Source organism: Hyla sarda, chromosome 6 (assembly GCF_029499605.1).
Source record: "Hyla sarda isolate aHylSar1 chromosome 6, aHylSar1.hap1, whole genome shotgun sequence".
In the NCBI taxonomy this organism is placed as follows: domain Eukaryota; kingdom Metazoa; phylum Chordata; class Amphibia; order Anura; family Hylidae; genus Hyla; species Hyla sarda.
In genome coordinates this window covers 262,701,880-262,729,600 of record NC_079194.1, presented here as the reverse complement: position 1 = coordinate 262,729,600, position 27,721 = coordinate 262,701,880, and the positions used below count along the sequence as shown (strand labels likewise).

At 46.0% G+C, this 27,721-nt stretch overlaps 1 protein-coding gene across 2 annotated transcripts in view; it reads right to left on the bottom strand.

Moving 5' to 3' along the window:
- The window catches only part of BAD (BCL2 associated agonist of cell death), a 191,264-nt gene that overhangs the window by 65,210 nt on the left and 98,333 nt on the right, over positions 1 to 27,721 (bottom strand). For both annotated transcript variants that reach the window (XM_056527165.1, XM_056527164.1), the window contains exon 3: positions 4,770 to 4,945. In XM_056527165.1, coding sequence (XP_056383140.1) covers positions 4,770 to 4,945 — 176 coding nt within the window. The remainder of the gene's footprint in view (positions 1 to 4,769; positions 4,946 to 27,721) is intronic.

The following is a 27,721-nucleotide window of genomic DNA, read 5'->3' as shown; positions in this document are numbered from 1 at the left end:
AAACATTAAATCTTGAATGGAGGATGGTTCTGGAGAATATTCATAGCGCTTCTAACTGCACTTAATACTACATTAATATCCTCAGAGGAAAAAAATACTTCTTATCTCTCTGAAAAGTAGATTCCATAATTTCAACCTCTTCCTGAGAGTTGGAATTTAGGGAACCAATATCAAAATTAGAATCTGAGTCAGAATCCCCAATAACGGTTGTTCTACATTTTTAAATTGGAGTAGGATCCATAGAGAAAGGAAGATTCACAACAGAGGGAGGATCTATAGGTGGAGACATGTCCATAATCTGTGATTTAGGCAAAGCTGCAGCAACAGAAGCCTGAACCTATTTATTAATGATGGAGTTCCTCCAAAAAAGATGGGGACTCTTGCTGTACAATTTTATTCGTAAAAAGCTTACATAAGAGCTTAGTATAACTGTCAGGTAACAGTCCTGTACAGACTCCACATTTTTTTTAACTTTACTTCAAGTTCCTTAGTAACTTCCTTAGGTTTCTTTGAGGCCTAACCGTCTCCCTAATAGGAGAGAAGGAAACCCATAAGAATAGGTGGAAAGGAAGCAACCTGCTAGGGGTCAGCTACTCACTGAGTTGCTGGTTTCTGGACGCTCCAGAGATGCATAGCAGTAAGAAGCTGTTCTATCCATGGTGACAGAGGGATAGAATAGAGAAAGAAGCTTCTTTATATATGCTTCCTCTTCAAATTTGGTCCAGTTTCCTCCTTGTATCTCTGCTACATACCCCTGCTCCATAGGAACAGGAAACACTGAGGGGGTTGAAGGGGAGGGGCCTTTTTAACCTCCCTGTGCTTCCTCTTTCTATGTAGGCCTATGGGGGCAATCTCATGTCGTGCTGTTGTGAGGGACAACTTGAAAATCCCTGGGTGTCTTTTCTTTATAGCTAGCATTAAAGTGATCTGGGCTACCAAGGGAGAATTCTGTTATCTCCCTGCTGTCTATACATCAGTAATGTTAAAGGGGTTATCAAACAGTAAAAAACAAAAAAAAACAAAAAAAAAACAAAACATAGCTGCTTTCTCTCAGAACCAGTAACACACCTTCCTTTGTTTCAGTCATATCAATGGAACGGAGTTGTAATGCCACACACAAAAACTGAGGGGTGTGCTGTTTCTGGAAGGAAGCAGCTACTGTATGTATTTTTATTTTTAATTCTGGATAACCCCTTTCACTGTGATTTTGTGAAATTGGTCAACATGGTTGATTGCTTTCTAAAACAGCACCACTTTTGCCCTCAGGTGGTATGTTGTATTGCAACTTAATAAGTAATTGGAGATCAGTTGTAATATCTCACACACCACAAGGACAGGTGCTGTTTTTAGAAGAAATTATATTCCTGGATAACCCCTTTAAAAAGACAGGCTATTGCTCCCTGACATCCTTGTCCGGTGACATCACTGTAATCGTTATTAACTATAACATCACTTTTTATTATTTTTTTCCCTGTTCTTTAACTATGTGCAATAATCCTTTCCTATGGCATTGAAATGTAAAATTTTTATTATATAATGTTTATTATTTCCTGTTTTGTAAAATTGTAAGTGCATTATCTCTGTCCTGTGACATCACAGTATGCTTCATTCATTCATTCCCTGTGACATCACAGTGTGCTTGATCCCTGTCCTGAAACATCAATGACAATTATTTCTGTGCTGTTACTTCATACTGGTCATTACAATTGTGCTGTGAAATCACTATAAAGGGTAGGGTCACACATAGTATATATATACCGTATTTATCGGCGTATAACAAGCAATTTTTAGCCTAAAGTCTATGTGCGTGTTATACGCCGTTCACCCCCAGGAAAGGCAGGGGGAGAGGGGCCGTCGCTGCCCGCTTCTCTCCCCCTGCCTTTCCTGGGGTCTAGAGCGCTGCTGCCGGCCCTTCTCTCCCCTTGGCTATCGGCGCCGCTGCCCATTCTGTCCCCCTGACTATCAGTGCCGGCGCCCCATTGCCGGCGCCGATAGCCAGGGGGAGAGAAGCGGCGCCGACAGCCAGGGGGAGAGAAAGGGCAGCGGCACCCATTGGCGGCGCCGCTGCCCCGTTGCCTCCCCCCATCCCCGGTGGCATAATTACCTGGGTCGGGTCCGCGCTGCTGCAGGCCTCCGGCCTGCGTCCCCGGCGTCGTTGCTATGCGCTGCACGGCGCGGCGCATGACGTCAGTGCGCCGCGCCGTGCATAGCAACGACGCAGGGGACGCGCGCCGGAGGCCTGCAGCAGCGCGGACCCGACCCAGGTAATTATGCCACCGGGGATGGGGGGAGGCAACGGGGCAGCGGCGCAGGCAATGGGTGCCGCTGCCCCTTCTCTCCCCCTGGCTATTGGCGCCGGCACCGATAGTCAGGGGGACAGAACGGGCAGCGGCGCCGATAGCCAGGGGGTGAGAAGGGCCGGCAGCAGCGCTCTAGACCCCAGGAAAGGCAGGGGCAGAGAAGCGGGCAGCGATGGCCTCTCTCCCCCTGCCTTTCCTGGGGGTGTATCGGGGTATACACGTGCACACACGCACCCTCATTTTACCATGGATATTTGGGTAAAAAACTTTTTTTACCCAAATATCCTTGGTAAAATGAGGGTGCGTGTTATAGGCCGGTGCGTGGTATACCCCGATAAATACGGTGTATATATATATATATATATATATATATATATATATATATATATATATATATATGCAGGGTATTGCACACTGCACAGTGGGAAATACGCTGCATATTCTCCTATGAGCAGACAGGGTGGCAGCCCTGTGTGCGCAATGAGGTTTGGAGGCAGAGCCAGTGCATCACAATCATGTTGGTGGCTGGCCCCATCTTCAAACCGCAGCGTATTTTCCTCAGCACAAAATGCGCTGCATTACGCGTGACCCCACCCTAAAGAGATATCAATGCTTATAATCGTGGTGCTGTCACAGCACAGTATACTAGGGCTGCAACAAATTATAAATTGCACAATCGAATGGTTGCTGATAAATTAATTGATTAATTGATGAATCGGGGAAGGACAGCAAGTCAACCAAAAAAGGTTTTTTGGGGGGCGATATTTAACCCCTTAAGGACTGAGCGATTTCACGTTTTTGCATTTTTGTTTTTTCCTCCTTGCTTTTAAAAAATCATAACCCTTTTAATTTTGCACCTAAAAATCAGTATTATGGCTTATTTTTTGCGCCACCAATTCTACTTTACAGTGACAGTCATTTTACCGAAAAATCCACGGCGAAATGGAAAAAAAATTCATTGTGCGACAAACTTGAAGAAAAAATGCCATTTTGTAAATTTTGGGGGCTTCCATTTCTACGCAGTACATTTTTCGGTAAAAATGACACCTTTTCTTTATTCTGTAGGTCCATACGGTTAAAATGAAATCCTACTTGTATAGGTTTGATTTTGAATTACTTCAGAAAAAAATCATAAATACTTGAAGGAAAATGTATACGTTTAAAATTGTCATTTCTGAGCCCTATAACTTTTTTATTTTTCTGTGTTCAGGGCGCTGTGAGGGCTTATTTTTTTGCGACGTGATCTGAAGTTTTTAGCGGTACCATCTTTGTTCTGATCAGACTTTTTGATCACTTTTTATTCACTTTTTTTGTGGTATAAAAAGTGATCAAAAATGCACTATTTTGGACTTTGGATTTTTTTTTGCGCGTACGCCATTGAACGTGCGGTTTTAAAAGTGGTATATTTTTATAATTCGGACATTTCCGCACGCGGTGATACCACATGTTTATTTTTGATTACACTGTTTTAATTTGTTACTAGGAAATGCCGGGTGATTTAAACTTTTAATTCAGAAGGGAATACCTGAAAGGGTTAACTTTTTTTTTACACTTTTTTTTGCGAGCTCATAGCTCCTATAGGAACCTATGAGCTTGCAATGGCTGATTGCATACACAGATTGTTTCCTTGCCGTTGCATGGCAACAAGCTGTGTAATCGGCGGTTGATTGCTCCAGCCTATAACTCAGGCATGGAGCAATCAATCAGAGCTGGGACGCCAATGGAAGAAGGTAGGGACGGGACCTTCTTCTCTCCAGGTAGCTATATCGGGGCATTGCGATTTTACTGAGCAGCCGGGAAGCATTTACTTTCACTTTCGATGCGGCGCTCAGCCTTGAGCGCCGCATCGGAAGTGTTAATAGCGCGTGGCCAGCTGTGAATAGGCGCTGAGACCATCCCGCTATGACGGTACCCCGCGTTATAGACAGGGACCGGACTTAGGACGTACTCATACGTCCTAAGTCCTTAAGGGGTTAAAATAAAAATATGTACAGTAGGCATATAAAAACCAGAGAACATCAGAGTTCCCGGCACGAAATATGACATCACAGCATATTCGCCCACTGGGAGCCGGCTGGGGAGTTAACAGAGCGTAGTGCTGCCCACAGAAGTTAGGACATTTGTAACTCGTGTTTTGCTTAACAACTAATCATAGCTTGAATTAATCGATGACAGGATACGTCGACAACGAATCCCTTTAACGATTTTTTTTGATAATATTGATTAATCGTTGCAGCCCGACAGTACACACCTGTGAACAGGTACCTAGGATAGCCTAATGCTTTCTTTACAACATAATAGGGTACCAGCAATATAAATTTCATATTAGTGAGGTATCAAAATGCTTCTCATTTTTTAATAAATGGCTTTTGGGTTTTAAATTCTGGACTAGCCCTGTTTTACTGAGAAGATAAGGACAAGGTAAGCGGTACATCATATAGGCATTGCTTCGCATCAAGCAGCCATTACCATGAAGCTTTTGTCAAATTCATCACTCATCCTCCGAAGCTCCCGTCCATACCGAGCAGCAACCATTAGGGAAGATGGAGCAGAACGGGAACGTGAACGGAACTGGTTGAGTTCGCCAACACGGTCTGTCTCCTGGGATTCTGAAGCAGATTCTGTCCGGCTGCGGGGTTCTATTCCTGTTGAAAAAAAATTGTTAAATAAAATGATGTGCTATATATAATAACATAGTAACATAGACCCAGATTTATTAAACTGTGTGAGGAAAAAAAATGGAGTGTTTTTCCCCCAGCAACCAATCACCTCAGCTTCAAATTTACTAGAGCTTGTTAGCTGAGCTGTGGGAATATCACTCCACTTTTTCCTCTCACACAGTTTGATAAATCTGGGCCACAGTTCGTAGAGCAGTAGTTCAAAAGTTTAAAGTGTCGCCAACAAAAACTTTTGATATAATGTAGATAATACCATTATATGTATATTTGTAATATACATTGATTAAAAAATGTGTATATTTTTGGGTGAAAAAAATGCTGTCCCTGCAGCTATTGTTTATGTGTCTCTATGAGTCTAAATACAGGAAGTGAGTGCTGGTAAAGCAGGACTCTGTGCAGGCTCTTGGCTTGTCAATCAGCCTGCTTTGTGAACAAGGGGCGTGTCATAGAGTCTTAGTGCGCAGAGCCCTGCTTTTCCTAAGTGCACAGAGCCCACACTTCCTGTATATGGCCTTCTCATAGAGACACAAACAATAGCTGTAGGGACAAAAATATACACAATTTTTAACCAGTGTATATTAAAAATATACACATAATGGTATTATCTACATTACATAAAAAGCTTTGTTGACGACAGGTACACTTTAACCTATATATCTATTGTGTCCCTACGGAGTTGATCCAGAGGAAGGCAAAAAAAAAATCCTTATTAGGCTGAGGCCAATTGTCCCATACTAGGGGAAAAACACCTTCCTGACTACAAATATGGTATAATAAATCTCAAAATGAATGTTATGGCCCTATAAATCTAGTATCTATAATCTGTAATGGTATTACTGCCCAGAAACATGTCCAGGCCCCCATTGAACTCTTTTACTAAGTTCACCATTACTTACTTTGACAGAGAGTTCTATAGTCTCACTGCTTATACAGTAAAGAACCCCCATCTGTCCTGGGTATAAGTAGATCATAGGAGAGATCTCTGTACTGCCACCTGATATATGTATACATAGTTATTAGGTCTCCCCTTAGTCATCTTTTTTCTTAACTAAAAAACCCTAATTTTAATTTTGAAAGTAATCAATAAAAGAAATGAGAGTAAAATATGAATGGGAGAAAGATACATCAAGCAGAGCTACAGCAATTGTGAACCAAAGCAAGTACATATGTTCTCCATCCTGGAATATAGTGAAACAGGCCAAAACATTGGAAAATGTTGCAACCCAATAATTTGGTCTGCAGTGTATGTATATATATAAATATAAATATATATATATATATATATATATATATATATACATACACACACACACACACACACACACACAGTGGGGGGGGGGGGGGGGGGAAGTGTTTAGTCAGCCACCAACTGTGCAAGTTCTCCCACTTAAAAAGATGGGAAAGGCCTGTAATTGTCATCATAGCTATACCTCAACTATGAGAGACATAATGAGAAAAAAAAAATCCATAAAATCACATTGTCTGATTTTTAAGAATTTATTTGCAAATTATGGGGGAAAATAAGTATTTGGTCAATAACAAAAGTTCATTTCAATACTTTATTCTATACCCTTTGTTGGCAATGACAGAGTTCAAACATTTTCTGTAAGTCTTCACAAGGTTTTTGTAACAAAGCTGGATGTGGATCCTCTAACCTGTGGGGCTGATGACTCGGACCGTATCGGGAAGCGGAGTCTAAGGTGCCACTGGTCTTCACCATAGCCCGCTGCAAGGCAGGATGGGCTTGCTGCGGCAGCCGACACCCAGGTCGCTACCCCCGACATGGCTTGACCACACAGGTAGCTGGGCAAGGCGAGGTACAGAAGGTAAAGGCAAGCGGCAAAGGTGCAGAGTCAAATAACATAGTGGAAGGCCTGGATACACGAACAAGGCAAACAGGCTATAGGGAATGCTTAATCTCAGGCTAGGGGCACTGAAGATCCATCAGGGAAGTGTGGGAGGTGCAGGGACTTTCTAAGGTAGTGTCAGGTGCAAACAGTAATTTTGGGTGTGCTGGCCCTTTAAATCTCAGAGCTTCCTCGGGCACGCGCGATGGAGCCGAGACACAGGAGCAGAACCGGCAGCAGTACAGGGTGAGTGACGGGCCAGGATTCGCTGGCAGCCGGGGACAGATGCACAATGTGCTCACGGCTGGTGCAGCGGCCGGAGTGCAGGGCATAACAGTACCCCCCACCTTTGGTCTCCCCCTCTTTTTTGAGGACAAGAACTTGTGAATAAGGTCACGGTCTAGAATGTTGTCCTGTGGCTCCCCAGATCTTTCTTCTGGGCCAAATCCTTCCCAATCCACAAGGAAAAAACATTTTCCTCTGACCACCTTGGAGTCCAAAATTTCTTTGACCACATAAACATCGGAGGTACCAGAGATGGGGGTAGGAGTGATGACTTTTTTAGAGAAGCGGTTATGAATAACTGGTTTCAAGAGGGATACATGAAAAGAATTCTGGATCCAGAGAGACGAGGACAGATGGAGAGAATAAGGTTGAAATGTTTTTTGATTTTTGTAGGGACCAAAATAGCGAGGGCCCAGTTTATAACATGGAACTTTAAAACAGATGTACTTGGAAGACAACCACACTTTGTCCCCTGGAGAGAATTCTGGAGGAGGACGTCTTTTCTTGTCCACTTGTGATTTCATACGAGAGGCAGCATGCTGAAGAGAGTCAGACTCTTTTGACAGATGGAGGCTAAGTTCTGCACTTGATCATCGGCCATAGGAACTCCGGAAGTGGACAGGGGTAAGGGAGGATGAGGATGAAGTCCATAGACCACAAAGAAAGGACAAACCCCAGAGGATTCAGAATCCTTATAGTTATATGAAAACTCGGCCCAGGGTAGCAGATCGGCCCAGTCGTCTTGGCGAGCGGAAACAAAATGGCGGAGATAGTCTTTCAAGACCTGGTTTACTCTTTCGACTTGTCCATTGGATTGAGGGTGGTAACCCGAATAGAAATCTAATTTAACTTGAAGACGAGAACAGAGGGCCCTCCAAAACTTAGAGACAAATTGGACTTCTCGGTCGGAGACAATATGGGAGGGCAATCCATGCAGGCGGAAGATATGGCAGAAGAACAACTTGGCAAGCTGTGGTGCAGAGGGTAATCCCGGTAATGGCACAAAATGAGCCATTTTAGAGAATCTATCCACAACAACCCAAATGACAGTATTTCCGCCAGAAGAGGGAAGATCAGTGATAAAGTCCATTGCAATATCGGTCCAGGGCAGCTCTGGAACTGGCAAAGGATGTAGTAGACCAGCAGGCTTGGAACGGGGGGGGGGGGGGGGGGGGTCTTGTCCCAGGCACAAACTGAACAAGCTCGGATAAAGTCAACATCCTGTTTTAGAGTGGACCACCAATATTGTCGGGCAATGAGCTGAATGGATTTGTGTATTCCAGGATGACCGGCCAATAAAGAGGAATGACCCCATTTCAGGACTCTGAGTCTTAAACGAGGAGGTACATAAGGCTTCCCTTGTGGTAAATGCTGAAGACATGCTGGAGCTACTGAGATGAGACGATCAGGGGAAATAATATGTTGAAAATGGGATTCCAGGCCTTTAAAATCGGAGGATCTGGACAGAGCGTCAGCACGAAAATTCTTCTCAGCAGGACGGAAGTGGATTAAGGAGTTAAACCTGGAGAAAAACAGAGACCAACGAGCCTGTCAGGGGTTGAGCCGATGAGCAGACTAAAAACAAGTTCTTGTGATCAAAATAGATAGTAACCGGGTGTACAGAGCCTTCCAAGAGGTGACGCCATTCTTCTAATGCCAACTTAATGGCCAAGAGCTTGCGATCTCCGATGGTGTAATTTCTCTAAGCAGGGGGAAAAGGTTTTGGATAAAAATCCGCAGGTTAAAGTTCTCCCCTTAGAAGACTTCTGTATCAACACTGCACCTGCTCCAGCAGACGAAGCATCTACTTCCAAGATAAATGGCTTGCTAGGAACGGGTCTAGACAGAACAGGGGCTGAAGCTAAAGCAGACTTTAACTGTATGAAAGCTTCTTCAGCCTCAGGAGTCCAGACTCTTAGATTTGCAGTCTTCTTGGTAATCGAGATGATGGGAGCTACTAGAGTGGAGTAGTGAGGAATAAACTGTCGATAGTAATTGGCAAAGCCGAGAAAGCGCCGAATTGCTTTCAAGTCCGAAGGTTGAGGCCAGTCTAGTACTGCGGACAGCTTGTTGGGGTCCATTTGGAGGCCTTGACTGATAATAATACAGCCCAGGAATGGAAGGCAGTTTTTTTCAAAAGTACATTTCTCAAGTTTAGCATAGAGATGATTTTCTCAGAGACGCTGTAAAACTTGACGTAGGTGAGAGCGATGAGACTGGACATTGGTCGAGTAGATGAGTATGTCATCCAAGTAAACAATGACACAGGAGTACAGGAGGTCACGGAAAATATCATTAACGAACTCCTGAAAAACCGCTGGCATAAACCGAATGGCATAAAAAATACTCAAAGAGTCCATCACGAGTATTAAATGCGGTCTTCCATTTGTCCCCTTCTTGTATACGAATCAAATTATAGGCCCTACGAAGATCCAATTTAGAGAAGATTTTGGCACCTCGCAGACGATCAAACAACTCTGAGATTAAAGGAAGTGGATAGCAGTTCTTTACCGTAATTTTATTCAGACCTCGGTAGTCAATGCCTAGTCGCAGAGACCAGTATTTTTTTTTTCCACGAACAAGAAACCAGCTCCGGCAGGGGAAGAGGACTTCCTGATAAATCCCTTCTGAAGGTTCTCCTGGATATAATTAGACATGGCCTGAGTTTTGGGAACAGATAAAGGGTAGATTCTGCCCCTGGGAGGTGTGATGCCGGGTAGCAAGTCAATTGGACAATCGTAGGGGCGATGTGGTGGTAAAAATTTGGCTTGCTTTTTACAGAAGACATCAGTATAGTCCAGAAGAAAGGAAGGCAAATCGGGCATAGGACGAGATGATGGTTCCATCTTTGTGATACGTATGTGGATACAGTTATTGTTGCAATGCGGACCCCAGCAAAGAACTTCTCCAGTTTTCCAATCCAGCTGTGGAGCATGGAGTTGCAACCATGGTAGGCCAAGCAAGAGAGAAGTACAATGTGGGAGAACATAGAAGGAAAAGTTCTCCCTATGCGAGACTCCGACCTGCATAATCAATGGTTCTTTGCGATATAGCACAGTACAATCCAGTTTTTCACCATTCACTGAGGAGATGAAGAGAGGCTTTAACAGTCGGGACACAGGCAGACGATGCCTATGCACTAGAGAAGCATCAATAAAATTTGCAGAGGAACCAGAGTCCAGAAAGGCAATAACGGAGATGATCTCTTTGGAAGGTAGAAAAAGCTGGACCATCATATTTAAGCATGGAGAGGTGGTATTCACACCTAGGGAGGCCTCTCCCACAAACCCTAGGTGCGAGCGTTTCCCTGGCTGAGGATGCAGATGACAGTCTTTTAGGAAGTGATCTGCACTGGCACAGTATAGGCAGAGATCCTCAGTTTGTCTGCGATTCCTTTCCTGCGGGGTCAGGCGAGACCGATCAACCTGCATAGCCTCCACTGCGGGAGGCAAGATAGAAGGTTGCAGTGGTTGCTGAAAGGCTGGTGCCAGACGAGGAAAGCACCAATGTCATGCAGACTCCCTTTCTTGGTGTAGTTCCTCACTTTGCTCTGAGAAACGGATATCAATTTTGGATGCCAACTGTACAAGGTTATTGAGATTAGATGGCAATTCTCGGGCAGCGAGAATGTCCTTGATTTGAGTTGATTGTCCTATCTTGAAGGTGGCGCAGAGAGCTTCTTCATTCCATGCTAACTCTGATGCCTGGGTACGAAACCGAATAGCATACTCGCCCACAGAGGAGTTGCCCTGAGTAAGGCTCAGCAATGCCGACTCAGCGGAGGAAGCTCAAGCAGATTCTTCGAAGACACCTCGAAATTCCGCCAGCAACGCCTGGAGATTGGTAGTGAGAACATCAAGGCGGTCCCAAAGCGGAGTTGCCCAGGCAAAAGCCCAGTTAAAAGACTGAGGATGAAGGCCACTGTTACGCCGAGCGCTCCGGGTCCCCGCTCCTCCCCGGAGCGCTCGCAACATCCTCGCAACTGCAGCGCCCCGGTCAGATCTGCTGACCGGGTGCACTGCGATTCCTCTCCCAGCCGGGATGCGATTCGCGATGCGGGTGGCGCCCGCTCGCGATGCCCACCCCGGCTCCCGTACCTGACTCGCTCTCCGTCGGTCCTGTCCCAGCACGCGGCCCCGCTCCCTAGGGCGCGCGCGCGCCGGGTCTCTGCGATTTAAAGGGCCACTGCGCCGCTGATTGGCGCAGTTGGTTCAATTAGTGTGTTCACCTGTGCACTCCCTATTTATACCTCACTTCCCCTGCACTCCCTCGCCGGATCTTGTTGCCATTGTGCCAGTGAAAGCGTTTCCTTGTGTGTTCCTAGCCTGTGTTCCAGACCTCCTGCCGTTGCCCCTGACTACGATCCTTGCTGCCTGCCCCGACCTTCTGCTACGTCCGACCTTGCTCTTGTCTACTCCCTTGTACCGCGCCTATCTTCAGCAGTCAGAGAGGTTGAGCCGTTGCTAGTGGATACGACCTGGTTACTACCGCCGCTGCAAGACCATCCCGCTTTGTGGCGGGCTCTGGTGAATACCAGTAGTAACTTAGAACCGGTCCACTAGCACGGTCCACGCCAATCCCTCTCTGGCACAGAGGATCCACCTTCTGCCAGCCGGATCGTGACAGTAGATCCGGCCATGGATCCCGCTGAAGTTCCACTGCCAGCTGTCGCCGACATCACCACGGTGGTTGCCCAGCAGTCGCAACAGATAGCGCAACAAGGCCACCAGCTGTCTCAACTGACCGTGATGCTACAGCAACTACTACCACAGCTTCAGCAATCATCTCCTCCGCCAGCTCCTGCACCTCCTCCGCAGCGAGTGGCCGCTCCCGACCTACGACTATCCTTGCCGGATAAATTTGATGGGGACTCTAAGTTTTGCCGTGGCTTTCTTTCACAATGTTCCCTGCACTTGGAGATGATGTCGGACCAGTTTCCTACTGAAAGGTCTAAGGTGGCTTTCGTAGTCAGCCTTCTGTCTGGGAAAGCTCTGTCATGGGCCACACCGCTCTGGGACCGCAATGACCCCGTCACTGCCTCTGTACACTCCTTCTTCTCGGAAATTCGAAGTGTCTTTGAGGAACCTGCCCGAGCCTCTTCTGCTGAGACTGCCCTGCTGAACCTGGTCCAGGGTAATTCTTCCGTTGGCGAGTACGCCATCCAATTCCGTACTCTTGCTTCCGAATTATCCTGGAACAATGAGGCCCTCTGCGCGACCTTTAAAAATTAAAGATGTTCTGGCCGCACGAGAAATTCCTGCTAACCTGCATGAACTCATTCATCTAGCCACTCGCATTGACATGCGTTTTTCCGAAAGGCGTCAGGAACTCCGCCAGGATATGGACTTTGTTCGCACGAGGCGTTTTTTCTCCCCGGCTCCTCTCTCCTCTGGTCCTCTGCAATCCGTTCCTGTGCCTCCCGCCGTGGAGGCTATGCAAGTTGACCGGTCTCGCTTGACACCTCAAGAGAGGACACGACGCCGCATGGAGAATCTTTGCCTGTACTGTGCCGGTATCGAACACTTCCTGAAGGATTGTCCTATCCGTCCTCCCCGCCTGGAAAGACGTACGCTGACTCCGCACAAAGGTGAGACAGTTCTTGATGTCAACTCTGCTTCTCCACGCCTTACTGTGCCTATGCGGATATCTGCCTCTACCTTCTCCTTCTCTACTATGGCCTTCTTGGATTCCGGATCTGCAGGAAATTTTATTTTGGCCTCTCTCATCAACAGGTTCAACATCCCGGTGACCAGTCTCGCCAGACCCCTCTACATCAATTGCGTTAACAATGAAAGATTGGACTGTACCGTGCGTTACCGCACGGAACCCCTCCTAATGTGCATCGGACCTCATCACGAAAAAATTGAGTTTTTGGTCCTCTCCAATTGCACTTCCGAAATTCTCCTTGGACTACCGTGGCTTCAACGCCATTCCCCAACCCTTGATTGGTCCACAGGAGAGATCAAGAGCTGGGGTATTTCTTGTCTCAAGGACTGTCTTAAACCGGTTCCCAGTACTCCCTGCCGTGACCCTGTGGTTCCTCCTGTAACCGGTCTCCCTAAGGCTTATATGGACTATGCTGACGTATTTTGCAAAAAGCAAGCTGAGACTTTACCTCCTCACAGGCCTTATGACTGTCCGATTGACCTCCTGCCGGGCACTACTCCACCCCGGGGCAGAACTTATCCTCTGTCCGCCCCAGAGACTCTTGCTATGTCTGAATACATCCAGGAAAATTTAAAAAAGGGGTTTATCCGCAAATCCTCCTCTCCTGCCGGAGCTGGATTTTTCTTTGTGTCCAAAAAAGATGGCTCCCTACGTCCTTGCATTGACTACCGCGGACTTAATAAAATCACGGTAAAGAACCGCTACCCCCTACCTCTTATCTCAGAACTCTTTGATCGCCTTCAAGGTGCCCACATCTTTACCAAACTGGACTTAAGAGGTGCTTATAATCTCATCCGCATCAGGGAGGGGGACGAATGGAAAACCGCATTTAACACCAGAGATGGTCACTTTGAGTATCTGGTCATGCCCTTTGGCCTGTGCAACGCCCCTGCTGTCTTCCAAGACTTTGTTAATGAAATTTTTCGTGATCTTTTATATTCCTGTGTTGTTGTGTATCTGGACGATATTCTGATTTTTTCTGCCAACTTAGAAGAACACCGCCAGCATGTCCGCATGGTTCTTCAGAGACTTCGAGACAATCAACTTTATGCCAAAATGGAGAAATGTCTGTTTGAATGTCAATCTCTTCCTTTCCTAGGATACTTGGTCTCTGGCCAGGGACTACAAATGGACCCAGATAAACTCTCTGCCGTCTTAGATTGGCCACGCCCCTCCGGACTCCGTGCCATCCAACGTTTTTTGGGGTTCGCCAATTATTACAGACAATTCATTCCACATTTTTCCACTATTGTGGCTCCTATCGTGGCTTTAACCAAGAAGAATGCCAATCCTAAGTCCTGGTCTCCCCAAGCGGAAGACGCATTTAAACGGCTCAAGTCTGCCTTTTCTTCTGCTCCCGTGCTCTCCAGACCTGACCCTTCTAAACCCTTCCTATTGGAGGTTGATGCCTCCTCAGTGGGAGCTGGAGCGGTCCTTCTACAAAAAAACTCTTCCGGGCATGCTGTTACTTGTGTTTTTTTTTCTAGGACCTTCTCTCCGGCGGAGAGGAACTACTCCATCGGGGATCGAGAACTACTGGCCATTAAATTGGCACTTGAGGAATGGAGGCATCTTCTGGAGGGATCAAAATTTCCAGTTATCATTTACACCGATCACAAGAATCTCTCCTATCTCCAGTCTGCCCAACGGCTGAATCCTCGCCAGGCCAGGTGGTCGTTGTTCTTTGCCCGTTTTAATTTTGAAATTCATTTTCGCCCTGCCGACAAGAACATTAGGGCCGATGCTCTCTCTCGTTCCTCGGATGCCTCGGAAGTAGAGGTCTCTCCGCAACACATCATTCCTCCTGACTGTCTGATTTCCACTTCTCCAGCCTCCATCAGGCAAACTCCTCCAGGGAAGACCTTCGTTTCTCCACGCCAACGTCTCGGGATTCTCAAATGGGGTCACTCCTCCCACCTCGCAGGCCATGCGGGCATCAAAAAATCCTTGCAACTCATCTCTCGTTTCTATTGGTGGCCGACTCTGGAGACGGATGTTGTTGATTTTGTGCGGGCCTGTACTGTCTGTGCCCGGGATAAGACTCCTCGCCAGAAGCCTGCTGGTCTCCTTCATCCTCTGCCTGTCCCCGAACAGCCTTGGTCACTGATTGGTATGGACTTTATCACAGACTTACCCCCATCCCGTGGCAACACAGTTGTTTGGGTGGTCGTTTATCGATTTTCCAAGATGGCACATTTTATTCCTCTTCCTGGTCTTCCTTCAGCGCCTCAGTTGGCAAAACAATTTTTTGTACACATTTTTCGTCTTCACGGTTTGCCCACGCAGATCGTCTCGGATAGAGGCGTCCAATTCGTGTCAAAATTCTGGAGGGCCCTCTGTAAACAACTCAAGATTAAATTAAACTTCTCTTCTGCTTATCATCCTCAATCCAATGGGCAAGTTGAAAGAATTAACCAGGTTCTGGGTGACTATTTACGGCATTTTGTTTCCTCCCGCCAGGATGACTGGGCAGATCTTCTACCATGGGCTGAATTCTCATACAACTTCAGAGTCTCTGAATCTTCTGCTAAATCCCCATTTTTCGTGGTGTACAGCCGTCACCCTCTTCCCCCCCTCCCTACTCGCTTGCCCTCTGGTTTACCCGCTGTGGATGAAGTGACTCGTGATCTTTCCACCATATGGAAAGAGACCCAAAATTCTCTTCTACAGGCTTCATCTCGCATGAAAAGGTTTGCCGATAAGAAAAGAAGCACTCCCCCCATTTTTGCTCCCGGAGACAAGGTATGGCTCTCCGCTAAATATGTCCGCTTTCGTGTCCCCAGTTACAAACTGGGACCACGCTATCTTGGTCCTTTCAAAGTCTTGTGCCAGATTAATCCTGTCTCTTACAAACTCCTTCTTCCTCCTTCTCTTCGTATTCCCAATGCCTTCCATGTCTCTCTCCTTAAACCTCTCATCATCAACCGTTTCTCTCCCAAACTTGTCTCTCCCACTCCTGTTTCCGGCTCTTCTGACATCTTCTCCGTGAAGGAGATACTGGCCTCCAAGACGGTCAGAGGAAAAAAAAATTTTTGGGTTGATTGGGAGGGCTGTGGTCCAGAGGAGAGATCCTGGGAACCTGAGGACAACATCCTAGACAAAAGTCTGGTCCTCAGGTTCTCAGGCTCCAAGAAGAGGGGGAGACCCAAGGGGGGGGGGGTACTGTTACGCCGAGCGCTCCGGGTCCCTGCTCCTCCCCGGAGCGCTTGCAACATCCTCGCAACTGCAGCGCCCCGGTCAGATCTGCTGACCGGGTGCGCTGCGATTCCTCTCCCAGCCGGGATGCGATTCGCGATGCGGGTGGCGCCCGCTCGCGATGCGCACCCCGGCTCCCGTACCTGACTCGCTCTCCGTCGGTCCTGTCCCGGCGCGCGCGGCCCCGCTCCCTAGGGCGCGCGCGCCGGGTCTCTGCGATTTAAAGGGCCACTGCGCCGCTGATTGGCGCAGTTGGTTCAATTAGTGTGTTCACCTGTGCACTCCCTATTTATACCTCACTTCCCCTGCACTCCCTCGCCGGATCTTGTTGCCATTGTGCCAGTGAAAGCGTTTCCTTGTGTGTTCCTAGCCTGTGTTCCAGACCTCCTGCCGTTGCCCCTGACTACGATCCTTGCTGCCTGCCCCGACCTTCTGCTACGTCCGACCTTGCTCTTGTCTACTCCCTTGTACCGCGCCTATCTTCAGCAGTCAGAGAGGTTGAGCCGTTGCTAGTGGATACGACCTGGTTACTACCGCCGCTGCAAGACCATCCCGCTTTGCGGCGGGCTCTGGTGAATACCAGTAGTAACTTAGAACCGGTCCACTAGCACGGTCCACGCCAATCCCTCTCTGGCACAGAGGATCCACCTCCTGCCAGCCGCATCGTGACAGCCACCTTTGCTCATTCCGTAGTGAACAGATCCGCCAAGAGTTCTATGAACATGGAGCACTGAGTAACGAAACCACGAAAGGACTTCGGATCCCCTTCATATTTCTCGGGAAGAGACAGGCGACATCTAGAACCAGAGATGACTGCAGGAGTGGAAGGCACCACTGGAGCAGGAGGAGGCTGTGGTTGTGATGGTTACTGCTGAGCAGATAGCAACTGCTGCATCAAGGCTGATAACTGGTTCATCTGCTGTTCCTGCTTGGCCAACTGCTGTGACTGGAGCACCACGGTGTAAGAGAGATCCAGACTATCCGGCAGAGGAACCCCAGCGGGATCCATGGCCTGATCTTGCTGTAACGAAGCTGGATGTGTATCCTCTAACTTGTGTGGCTGATGACTCGGACCGTATCGGGGAGCGGAGTCTAAGGTGCCGCTGGTCTTCACTAGAGCCCGCAAGATGGGCTTGCTGCGGCAGGCGACACCCAGGTCGCTACCCCCCGACATGGCTCGACCACACAGGTTGCTGGGAAAGGTGAGGTACAGGAGGATAAGGTAGTAGCGTAGTCAACGTAGCAGAAGGTCAAGGCAGGCGGCAAAGGTGCGGAGTCAAATAACGTAGCGGAAGGGCTGGATACATGGACAAGGCAAACAGGCTAAAGGGAACACTTAATCTCAGGCTAGGGGCACTGAAGATCTGGCAGGGAAGTTTGGGAGGTGCAGGGACTTTATAAGGTAGTGTCAGGTGCAAACAGTAATTAGGAGCGGAAGCGGCAGCAGTACAGGGTGAGTGACGGGCCGGGATTCGCATGTGGGCACGTCCCACAATGCGAATCCCGGCCCTGCCGGCAGCCGGGGACAGATGCACAAATGCGCTTACAGCCGATGCAGGCGGCCGGAGCGCAGGGCATAACAGTTTTCACACACTGTTGCTGGTAGTTTGGCCCATTCCTCCATGCAGATCTCCTCTAGAGCAGTGATGTTTTGGGGCTGTCGCTGGGCAACATGGACTTTCAACTTCCTCCAAAGGTTTTCTATGGGTTGAGATCTGGAGGCTGGCTAGGCCACTCCAGGACCTTGAAATGCTTCTTACAAAGCCACTCCGTTGTTGCCCGGTGGTGAGTTTGGGATCATTGTAATGCTGAAAGAGCCGGTTTCATCTTCAATGCCCTTGCAGATGGAAGGAGGTTTTCACTCAAAATCTCACAATACATGGCCCCATTCATTCTTTCTTTTACATGGATCAGTCGTCCTGGTCCCTTTGATAAAACCAAGCCCAAAAGCATCATGTTTCCACCACCATGCTTCACAGTAGGTATGGTGCTCTTTGGATGCAACTCCGTATTCTTTCTCTTCCAAACACGACGAGTTGAGTTTTTACCAAAAAGTTCTACTATGGTTTCATCTGACCATATGACATTCTCCCAATCTTCTTCTGAATCATCCAAATGCTCTCTAGCAAACTTCAGACGGGCCTGGATATGTACTGGCTTAAGCAAGGGGACACGTCTGGCACTGCATGATTTGAGTCCTTGGCTGCATAGTGTGTTATTGATGGTAGCCTTTGTTACTTTGGTCCCACCAATCTGCAGGTCATTCACTAGGTCCCCCCATGTGGTTCTGGGATTTTTGCTCACTGTTCTTGTGGTCATTTTAACACCACAGGGTGAGATCTTGCGTGGAGCCCCAAGTCATGGGAAATTATCAGTGGTCTTGTATATCTTCCATTTTCTAATAATTTCTCCCACAGTTGATTTCTTCAAACCAAGCTGCTTGCCTATTGCAGATTCAGTCTTCCCAACCTGGTGCAGGTCTACAATTTTTTTTCTGGTGTCCTTCGACTGCTTTTGGTCTTGGCCATAGTGGAGTTTGGAGTGTGACTGAGGTTTTTGACAGGTGTCTTTTATACTGATAACAAGTTCAGACAGGTGCCATTAATATAGGTAACGAGTGGAGGACAGAGGAGGCAATTAAAGAAGAAGTTACAGGTCTGTGAGAGACAGAAATCTTGCTTGTTTGTAGGTGACCAAATACTTATTTTATCGAGGAATATGTATGGTGCAGAATCACATTTGAATGTATGAAATTTGTGTGCAGCAAATCCACATTGTGTAAATATATATACCCTAACAAGACTGTGCCAATTAATTAGACTCACACTATTGCCAACAGAAAAGAAGACAGGGGTGGACTGACAGATCTGGCACTGTCTGAGGACTCGGGCCTGAGAGGGCCTGTTGCTAGGGGGCTTTTTCTTTCCTCATTTAGTATGTGAACCCAACCCTCCATCAACTTCACCTCTCCCAACCTCCCCCCCCCCATCATTGACGTTACAAGGCCCCATTGGAAAGGAGCGCGGCGGAGTTCGCACCTCTCTGCACCATTCTTCAGGCTTGCCGTTGGCAGTGTCCATTTTTGTGAGTCCCGGGAAAGTGCTCTTCTGCAATCATTGTGTGTGCCTACAGTACTGTAAAAGATAAAGTCATAGGATGTATGTGGGCATGCTGGGTGTCGTAGTTAGTAACTACATCTTCCAGTATTCCTTGATACCGCCTATGGCTCTGCAGTGGACCAAAAACTACAACTCCCAGCAAGATGCACAATAATCTATACTATATTACTATATAGTGTAACATACTAGGATTTGTAGTTTTGGTTTGGGTCAGCTGCAGAGCCATAGGCTGTATCAGGGCATGAAATTAAACATACATTTGTGATATCACTGCACGCGTAAATGTCCGAACTATTCAAATATATTGTTAATTAAACTGCAAGGACAAAAGGCGTAAACGTAAAAATGACAGAATTGTTGATTTTTTAGGTCACGTCATATTTGAGAAAAAAAATGAATAAAGAGTCTAATCAAAACAAAAATGGTAATAGTAAAACTACAGATCACAGCACAAAAAATGAGCCCTCATACTTCACCGTATAAGGAAAAATAAAGGTTTTAGTGGGCTATGAGAATTTTAAACATATACATTTTCTTACAAAAAGTTAAAATTTTAGTTTAACCCCTTAAGGACACATGACGTACTGGTAGGTCATGTGTCCGCTCCCGATCTATAACGCGGGGCCACGGGTCGTGGCTAATAGCGCCCGGCATTGATCGCGGTGCCGCGCGCTATTAACCCTTTAGACGTGGCGTTCAAAGTTGAATGCCGTGTCTAAAGTGAAAGTGAAAGTATGCCGGTTAGCTCAGGTAGCTGTTCGGGATAGCCGCGGTGAAATCGCGGCATCCCGAACAGCTTACAGGACAGTCGGAGGGTCCCTACCTGCCTCCTCGCTGTCCGACCGCCGAATGACTGCTCAGTGCCTGAGATCCAGGCATGAGCAGTCAAGCAGCAGAATAATCGATCACTGGTTTCCTATGAGAAACCAGTGATCAATTTAAAAGATCAGTGTGTGCAGTGTTATAGGTCCCTATGGGAGCTATAACACTGCAAAAAAAAAGTTTAAAAAAAAGTGAATAAAGATCATTTAACCCCTTCCCTATTAAAAGTTTGAATCACCCCCCTTTTCCCATAAAAAAAAAAACAGTGTAAATAAAAATAAACATATATGGTATCACCGCGTGCGGAAATGTCCGAATTATAAAAATATATCGTTAATTAAACTGCACGGTCAATGGCGTACGCGCAAAAAAATTCCAAAGTCCAAAATAGTGAATTTTTGGTCATTTTTATATCATGAACAATAAGTCCTATCAATGCAAAAATGGTACCGCTAAAAACTTCAGATCACGGCGCAAAAAATGAGCTCCCATACCGCCCCATACACGGAAAAATCTAAAAGTTATAGGGGTCAGAAGATGACAGTTTTAAACGTATTAATTTTCCTGCATATAGTTATGATTTTTTCCAGAAGTACGACAAAATCAAACCTATATAAGTAGGATATCATTTTAATCGTTTGGACCTAGAGAATAAAGATAAGGTGTAATTTTTACTGAAAAATTTACTACGTAGAAACGGAAGCCCCCAAAAGTTACAAAACAGCGGGGGTTTTTTTTCAAATTTTGTCTCACTGATTTTTTTTTTCGTTTCGCCGTAGATTTTTGGGCAAAATGACTGATGTCATTACAAAGTAGAATTGGTGGTGCAAAAAAATAAGCCATCATATGGATTTTTAGGTGCAAAATTTTAAGAGTTATGATTTTTAAAGGCAAGGAGTAAAAAACGAAAATGCAAAAACGGAAAAACCCTCGGTCCTTAACCCCTTAAGGACCGGGGTTTTTTCCGTTTTTTGCATTTTCGTTTTTTGCTCCTTGCCTTTAAAAAAATCATAACTCTTTCAATTTTGCACCTAAAATTCCATACGATTGCTTATTTTTTGCGCCACCAATTCTACTTTGTAATTACATCAGTCATTTTGCCCAAAAATCTACGGTGAAATGGAAAAAAAATCATTGTGCGACAAAATTGAAAAACAAAAACGCTGTTTTGTAACTTTTGGGGGCTTCCGTTTCTACGTAGTACATTTTTCGGCAAAAATGACACCTTATCTTTATTCTGTAGGTCCATGCGATTAAAATGATACCCTACTTATATAGGTTTGATTTTGTCGTACTTCTGGAAAAAATCATAACTACATGCAGGAAAATTAATACGTTTAAAATTGTCATCTTCTGACCCCTATAAATTTTTTATTTTTCCGTGTATGGGGTGGTATGAGGGCTCATTTTTTGCGCCGTGATCTGAAGTTTTTAACGGTACCATTTTTGCATTGATAGGGCTTATTGATTCATTGATTCATTCATTTTTAAATTATATAAAAAGTGACCAAAAATGCACTATTTTGGACTTTGTTTTTTTTTTGCGCGTACGCCATTGACCGAGCGGTTTAATTAACTATATATTTTTATAATTCGGACATTCGCTGCGGCTATCCCGAACAGCCCACTGAGTTAACCGGCAGCTTTTACTTTCGCTTTTAGCCGCGTGGCTCAGCTCTGAGCACGCGGCTAAATTGTTACTAGCGCGCGGCGCCTCGATCGGCGCTGCGCGCTATTAGCGGCGGGTCCCGGCTTCACTATGACGCTGGGCCCGCCGTCATATGATGTGGGGTTACCGTGTAACCCCACGCTATATCACGGGAGCAGGACCAAGGACGTACCGGGTTAAAAAGTTAAAATTGGGTATCATTGTAATTGTAAAGCCCTACAGAATATAGATACCAAAAAAGTACACTGCATAGAAACAGAAGCACCCAAAATCCTGCCAAGGCTGCCAGCATTCAGAAAATAAAACTCGACTTACCTCCCACTACTCCCCTGATGCCTCCAGTATTGCTGTCGTGGCCTCTGCTGCAATCCACTTCCTGGTGCCAGGGATCGATGTGCCAGAATGCAGCTCAGCTAAACGTGCTGCAATCACACTGCGCTCAGCATATCACCGGCTGCAGTGATGTCTCGCCTCAGCCTGTGATAGGTTGAGTGAAGTGTGATGATCCATGCACAAGAAAAAAGAAAGAAGACCGGACCAGAGGACCGAACAGCTGTAGCGGCACTACTGGGCAACAGAGGAAGGAAGGTGATTTAAAGGGGTACTCCGGTGCTTAGACATCTTATCCCCTATCCAAAGGGGCGGCACCCGGGATCTTGCACGCGGCACCCCGTTTGTAATCAGTCTGATTACCGGCGACCACACGGCTCCGCCCCCGTGTGACATCACGCTCCACCCCTCAATGCAAGCCTACAGGAGGGGATAAGATTTCTAAGCACTGGAATACCGCTTTAAAGAGTACCTATCATAAACTAATCTATCCCTAATCCCCCCACCTAGCTGTCCCTGACACTATCCCTGTTTATATTTTCGCTCCAAACTGCTTAAAAATACCTTATCTCCTTTGAGCTTGTTTGCTCATGCTGCCGGCAGTCTGTGTTAGAGGAAGGGGGGCGTAGCCCGACAGGCCTGACGTCACATGAATCCACACTGGGCTAACTTCCGCCCTTCCTCCTCTATGCTCTATGTGCTCATAGAGGCTTAGCAGAGGGCAGGCACGGCAGCCTCCTCCTCCCTGTTATGAGCTGCACGTGCCATACACAGAGGAGAGAGATGGGAGAACAGAGCTGACATGCCCTGCATCTATAAATAAATACAAGCAATGGTGGATGCATTATCCAAATGTTTATTTATATATAAGAAAATCTAATTTTCATCACTCACTACATAAGTTACAAAATAGAAAGGGTGCAATATATAAAAGCAGACCAGTATAAATGTGTATATGATAGAAACACAGCTCTCTGTCCGGCCACTCGTGGAGCACTGGGGTTGCACGCAGTGGGATGGAGGAGAAGGGGGAGATGCGGAGGCGGGCATATTTAAATTAGGTGCACGCTCTCTGCCTGCAGCGCGGACATGATTTCCTCTGATCGGACCACTGCCTGGCCCAGCAGTGGTCCGAACATGCTGTACGTGAGGGGTCCAAAAGGCATCCTGGACCCAGTAGGGAGACACCTAGTTGCCAGGATTTCACCGGTGAAAAAGTGTTAGAAATACATTTTTTATTAAACAAATATATTAGAATTTTTTTTTGTTTTTAGTAAACTATAACATATAAAAAGTTTACTTTAATGAGAGTGCCCATTTAAAGTATTTTTTATTTTATTTTTTGCAGCTTGGGCACAACGGAGTGGAATCACTTTTTTCAGCACACTACTTTTTTAAGGGATTAAATGGAATTAATGTCTGTTACGGTGCAACATGCTCTGGATGTTCTCTGTACAACTCTAATGCTCCTCACCTATCATATACAAGGGAAGAGGCTGCAGTTAGAGACAATAAAGCTACAACAAATATTTGGAGGTATCATTCATCACAGTGTAATCTGTCAAATGTATGAGTTTTGTCACCATGTCAACTGTTTTAATGCCACCCAAAGACTTATAGAAGCAAGCGCTATTAATTTCATCCTGCTCTTAATGTCCTATATGGATCAACACTGGAAGTGCTGTATTAACCACCTCTTCTGGCATGCAGTGCGCACGAGGAAGAGTCCGTCCGGATACCGGACAACAGCATCAAAGATCTCTCCCACCCCGGGCTCACCAACAGCGGAGACCTGTGAACCTGGCAGCGGTCCCACAATCCGGCTGGAGCTACAACAGGGTAGGTGTGAGAACGCCTTAAGACCTACACTACCAGACTGGTTAAAGGTGCACAACACCATTTACATATACTCCACAGCAACTGTGGAACCAACTGAGATATCAGTATAGAATACCTATCCATGAACTTTTCATCCATACAGGAATTTCCATATATTACTAACTGTGTTGGGGCAATACCACTACCAAATTATTTTACAGGACTTATTCTATCCTTAATTAAGCGCTGAGGTGTCACTAAGGGGGGGGGGGGGGGGGAGGTGCCACTTCCTCTGATGACGTCAAGAGCACACACCGGAGAAGAGCAGAAGAAAGAAGAGGCAGTCGACCGCGCCAGAGCCTGGTGAGTATGTTTTTTACCTAAAGGGAGCTACTGTTTTCATTACCTAAAGGGCACTACTTTTGCTACTACCTGAAGGGGGCTACTGCTTTTACTACCTAAAGGAGGCTACTCCAACTGGTACCTTAACCCCTTAAGGACTGAGCCCTTTTTCACCTTAAGGACTCGGCCAATTTTTGCAAATCTGACCACTGCCACTGTAAAATATTGTGGTAACTTACATCCTTTTTTGGTGAAAAATCCCCAAATTTTATGAAAAATTTGAAAATTTTGCATTTTTCTAACTTTGAAGCTCTCTGCTTGTAAGGAAAATGGATATTCCAAATACTTTTTTTTAATTCACATATACAATATGTCTACTTTATGTTTGCATCATAAAATTGATGAGTTTTTACTTTTGGAAGACTTCAGAGGGCTTCAAAGTTCCGCAGCAATTTTCCAATTTTTCACAAAATTTTGAAACTCGCTTTTTTTCAGGGACCAGTTCAGGTTTGAAGTGGATTTGAAGGGTCTTCATATTAGAAATACCCTATAAGTTACCCCATTATAAAAACTGCACCCCCCAAAGTATTCAAAATGACATTCAGTAAGCGTTTTAACCCTTTAGGGGTTTCACAGGAATAGCAGCAAAGTGAAGGAGAAAATTCACAATCTTCATTTTTTACACTCGCATGTTCTTGTAGACCCAATTTTTGAATTTTTGCAAGGGGGTAAAAAGGAGAAAATTTTTACTTGTATTTGAAACCCAATTTCTCTCAAGTAAGCACATACCTCATATGTCTATGTTAATTGTTCGGCGGGCGCAGTAGAGGGCTCAGAAGGGAAGGAGCGTCAAATGGTTTTTAGGAAGCCCCTATGGCATACCATTTTGGAAACTAGACTGCTCGGGGAACATAACAAGCAAAAAACCCCACATGGCATACCATTTTGGAAACTAGACTGCTCGGGGAACATAACAAGGGGTAAAGTGAACCTTAATACCCCACAGGTGATTCACGACTTTTGCATATGTAAAAAAAAAAAAATTTTTTACCTAAAATGCTTGGTTTCCCAAAAGTTTTACATTTTTAAAAAGGGTAATAGCAGAAAATACCCCCCTAAATTTGAAGCCCAATTTCTCCCGATTCAGAAAACACCCCATATGGGGGTGAAAAGGGCTCTGCTGGCGCACTACAGGTCTCAGAAGAGAAGGAGTCACATTTGGCTTTTTTGAAGGAAATTTTGCTCTGGGGGCATGCCGCATTTAGGAAGCCCCTATGGTGCCAGGACAGCAAAAAAAAAAACCACATGGCATACCATTTTGGAAACATAACTAGGGGTAAAGTGAACCTTAATACCCTACAGGTGTTTCACGACTATTGCATATGTTAAAAAAATATATTTTTTTTACCTAAAATGCTTCTTTTCCCAAAAATTTTAAAATTTTAAAAAGGGTGAAAGCAGAAACTACCCCCCAAAATTTGTAACACAATTTCTCCCGAGTACGCCGATACCCCATATGTGACCCTAAACTGTTGCCTTGAAATACAACAGGTCTCCAAAGTGAGAGCACCATGCGCATTTGAGGCCTAAATTAGGGATTGCATAGGGGTGGACATAGAGGAATTCTACGCAAGTGATTCCCAAACAGGGTGCCTCCAGCTGTTGTAAAACTCCCAGAATGCCTGGACAGTCAGTGGCTATCTGGCAATACTGGGAGCAGTTGTTTTGCAACAGCTGGAGGCTCCGTTTTGGAAACCGTGGCGTACCAGACGTTTTTCATTTTTATTGGGGAGGGGACGGGGGCTGTGTAGGGGTATGTGTATATGTAGTGTTTTTTACTTTTTATTTTATTTTTTGTTAGTGTAGTGTAGTGTTTTTAGGGTACAGTCGCACGGGCGGGGGTTCACAGTAGTTTATCGCTGGCAGTTTGAGCTGTTGCAGAAAATTTGTCGCAGCTCAAACTTGCAGCCCGATACTTACTGTAAACCTCCGCCCATGTGAGTGTACCCTGTACATTCACATTGGGGGGGGGGGGGACATCCAGCCGACGAATCAGGGCGATCGTGAGGTGGCACCAGTGCCACCTCACCCCTGCAGGCTCTGGCTGTTCGGGGCCGTCAGAGACGGCCCCGATCAGCCAGTAATTCCGGGTCACCGCGTCACTGGAGACCCGATTGACCCGGAATCGCTGCAGATCAATTGTCCAGCGATCTGTGGCCATCGCCGACATGGGGGGGCATAATGATCCCCCTGGGCGATATGCCGGGATGCCTGCTGAATGATTTCAGCAGGCATCCGGCTCCGGTCCCCAACCGGCTAGCGGTGGGGACCGGAATTTCCACGGGCGTGTGGATACGCCCTGCGTCCTTAAGGACTCGGAATACAGGGCGTATCCATACGCCCTGCATCCTTAAGAGGTTAAAGGGGTACTCCGGTGAAAACCTTTTTTCTTTTAAATCAACTGGTGGCAGAAAGTTAAACATATTTGTAAATTACTTCAATTAAAAAATCTTAATCCTTGCAGTACTTATTAGCTGCTGAAGGCTACAGAGGAAATTCCTTTCTTTTTGGAACGCTGATCTCTGTCCATTTTAGCAACCATGTAGCAGATGTATGCTAAGGGCAGCATGGTGGCTCAGTGGTTAGCACTGCTGCCTTGCAGTGCTGGGGACTTGGGTTCAAATCCCACTAAGGACAACAATAAATAAAGCATTATTATTATTATAATAACGTCAGCAGAGAGAACTGTGGTCGTGATGTCATCAGAGAGCATTCCAAAAAGAAACGAATTTCCTCTGTAGTATTCAGCAGCTAATAAGTACAGGAAGGATTAAGATTTTTTAATAGAAGTAATTTACAAATGTGTTTAACTTTCTGCCACCAGTTGATTTAAAAGAAAAAAGGTTTTCACCGGAGTATCCCTTTAAGGAGACTACAGCTTTTACTACTTAAAAAGGGGCTGCAACTTTTACTACCTAAAAGGGGCTACTTCTTTTACTACCTAAAAGGGGCTACTGCTGCTACTACCTAAAGGGGGCTACTCCAACTATTACCTTAAGGAGGCTACTGCTTTTACTACCTAAAAGGGGCTATTTCTTTTACTACCTAAACGGGGCTACTGCTACTACTACTACCACCTAAAGGGGGCTACTGCTGCTACTACTACCTAAAGGAGGCTTTTACTACTACCTAGTGGGATGCTGCTACTACTACTACTACTATTATCATCTAAAGGGGGGCTGCTATTACTATATGTTGGGGCCTGCTTCTACTATATATATAGGGACATCAACTATATACAGGGGGCTACTAGCTATGCAGCAGCAGTGAAAGTCACCGGCTTCACCACAGCCATGCTGCAGCATGAGTGATGTGCCGGCAGGTCTAGGACACATTAAACTATAAGCCTGTTTTACAGACGCACCTATAGTTATATGCAGCCCTCTGCTTTTTCACAGAGCCCTGTCAATTATTCTTGTGGCTGCCCGAATACGCAGGCACCCACAAGAGGCCCAAACCCAACTTCTCTGCGCTCCGGCACATGAGTGATATCATCATCATGCGCCGGAGCACACACAAGAGGAGAAGAAGCTGTCGACTGCACCAGAGCCTGGTGAGTATGTTTTTTTTTTTAACCAAATGGGGGCTA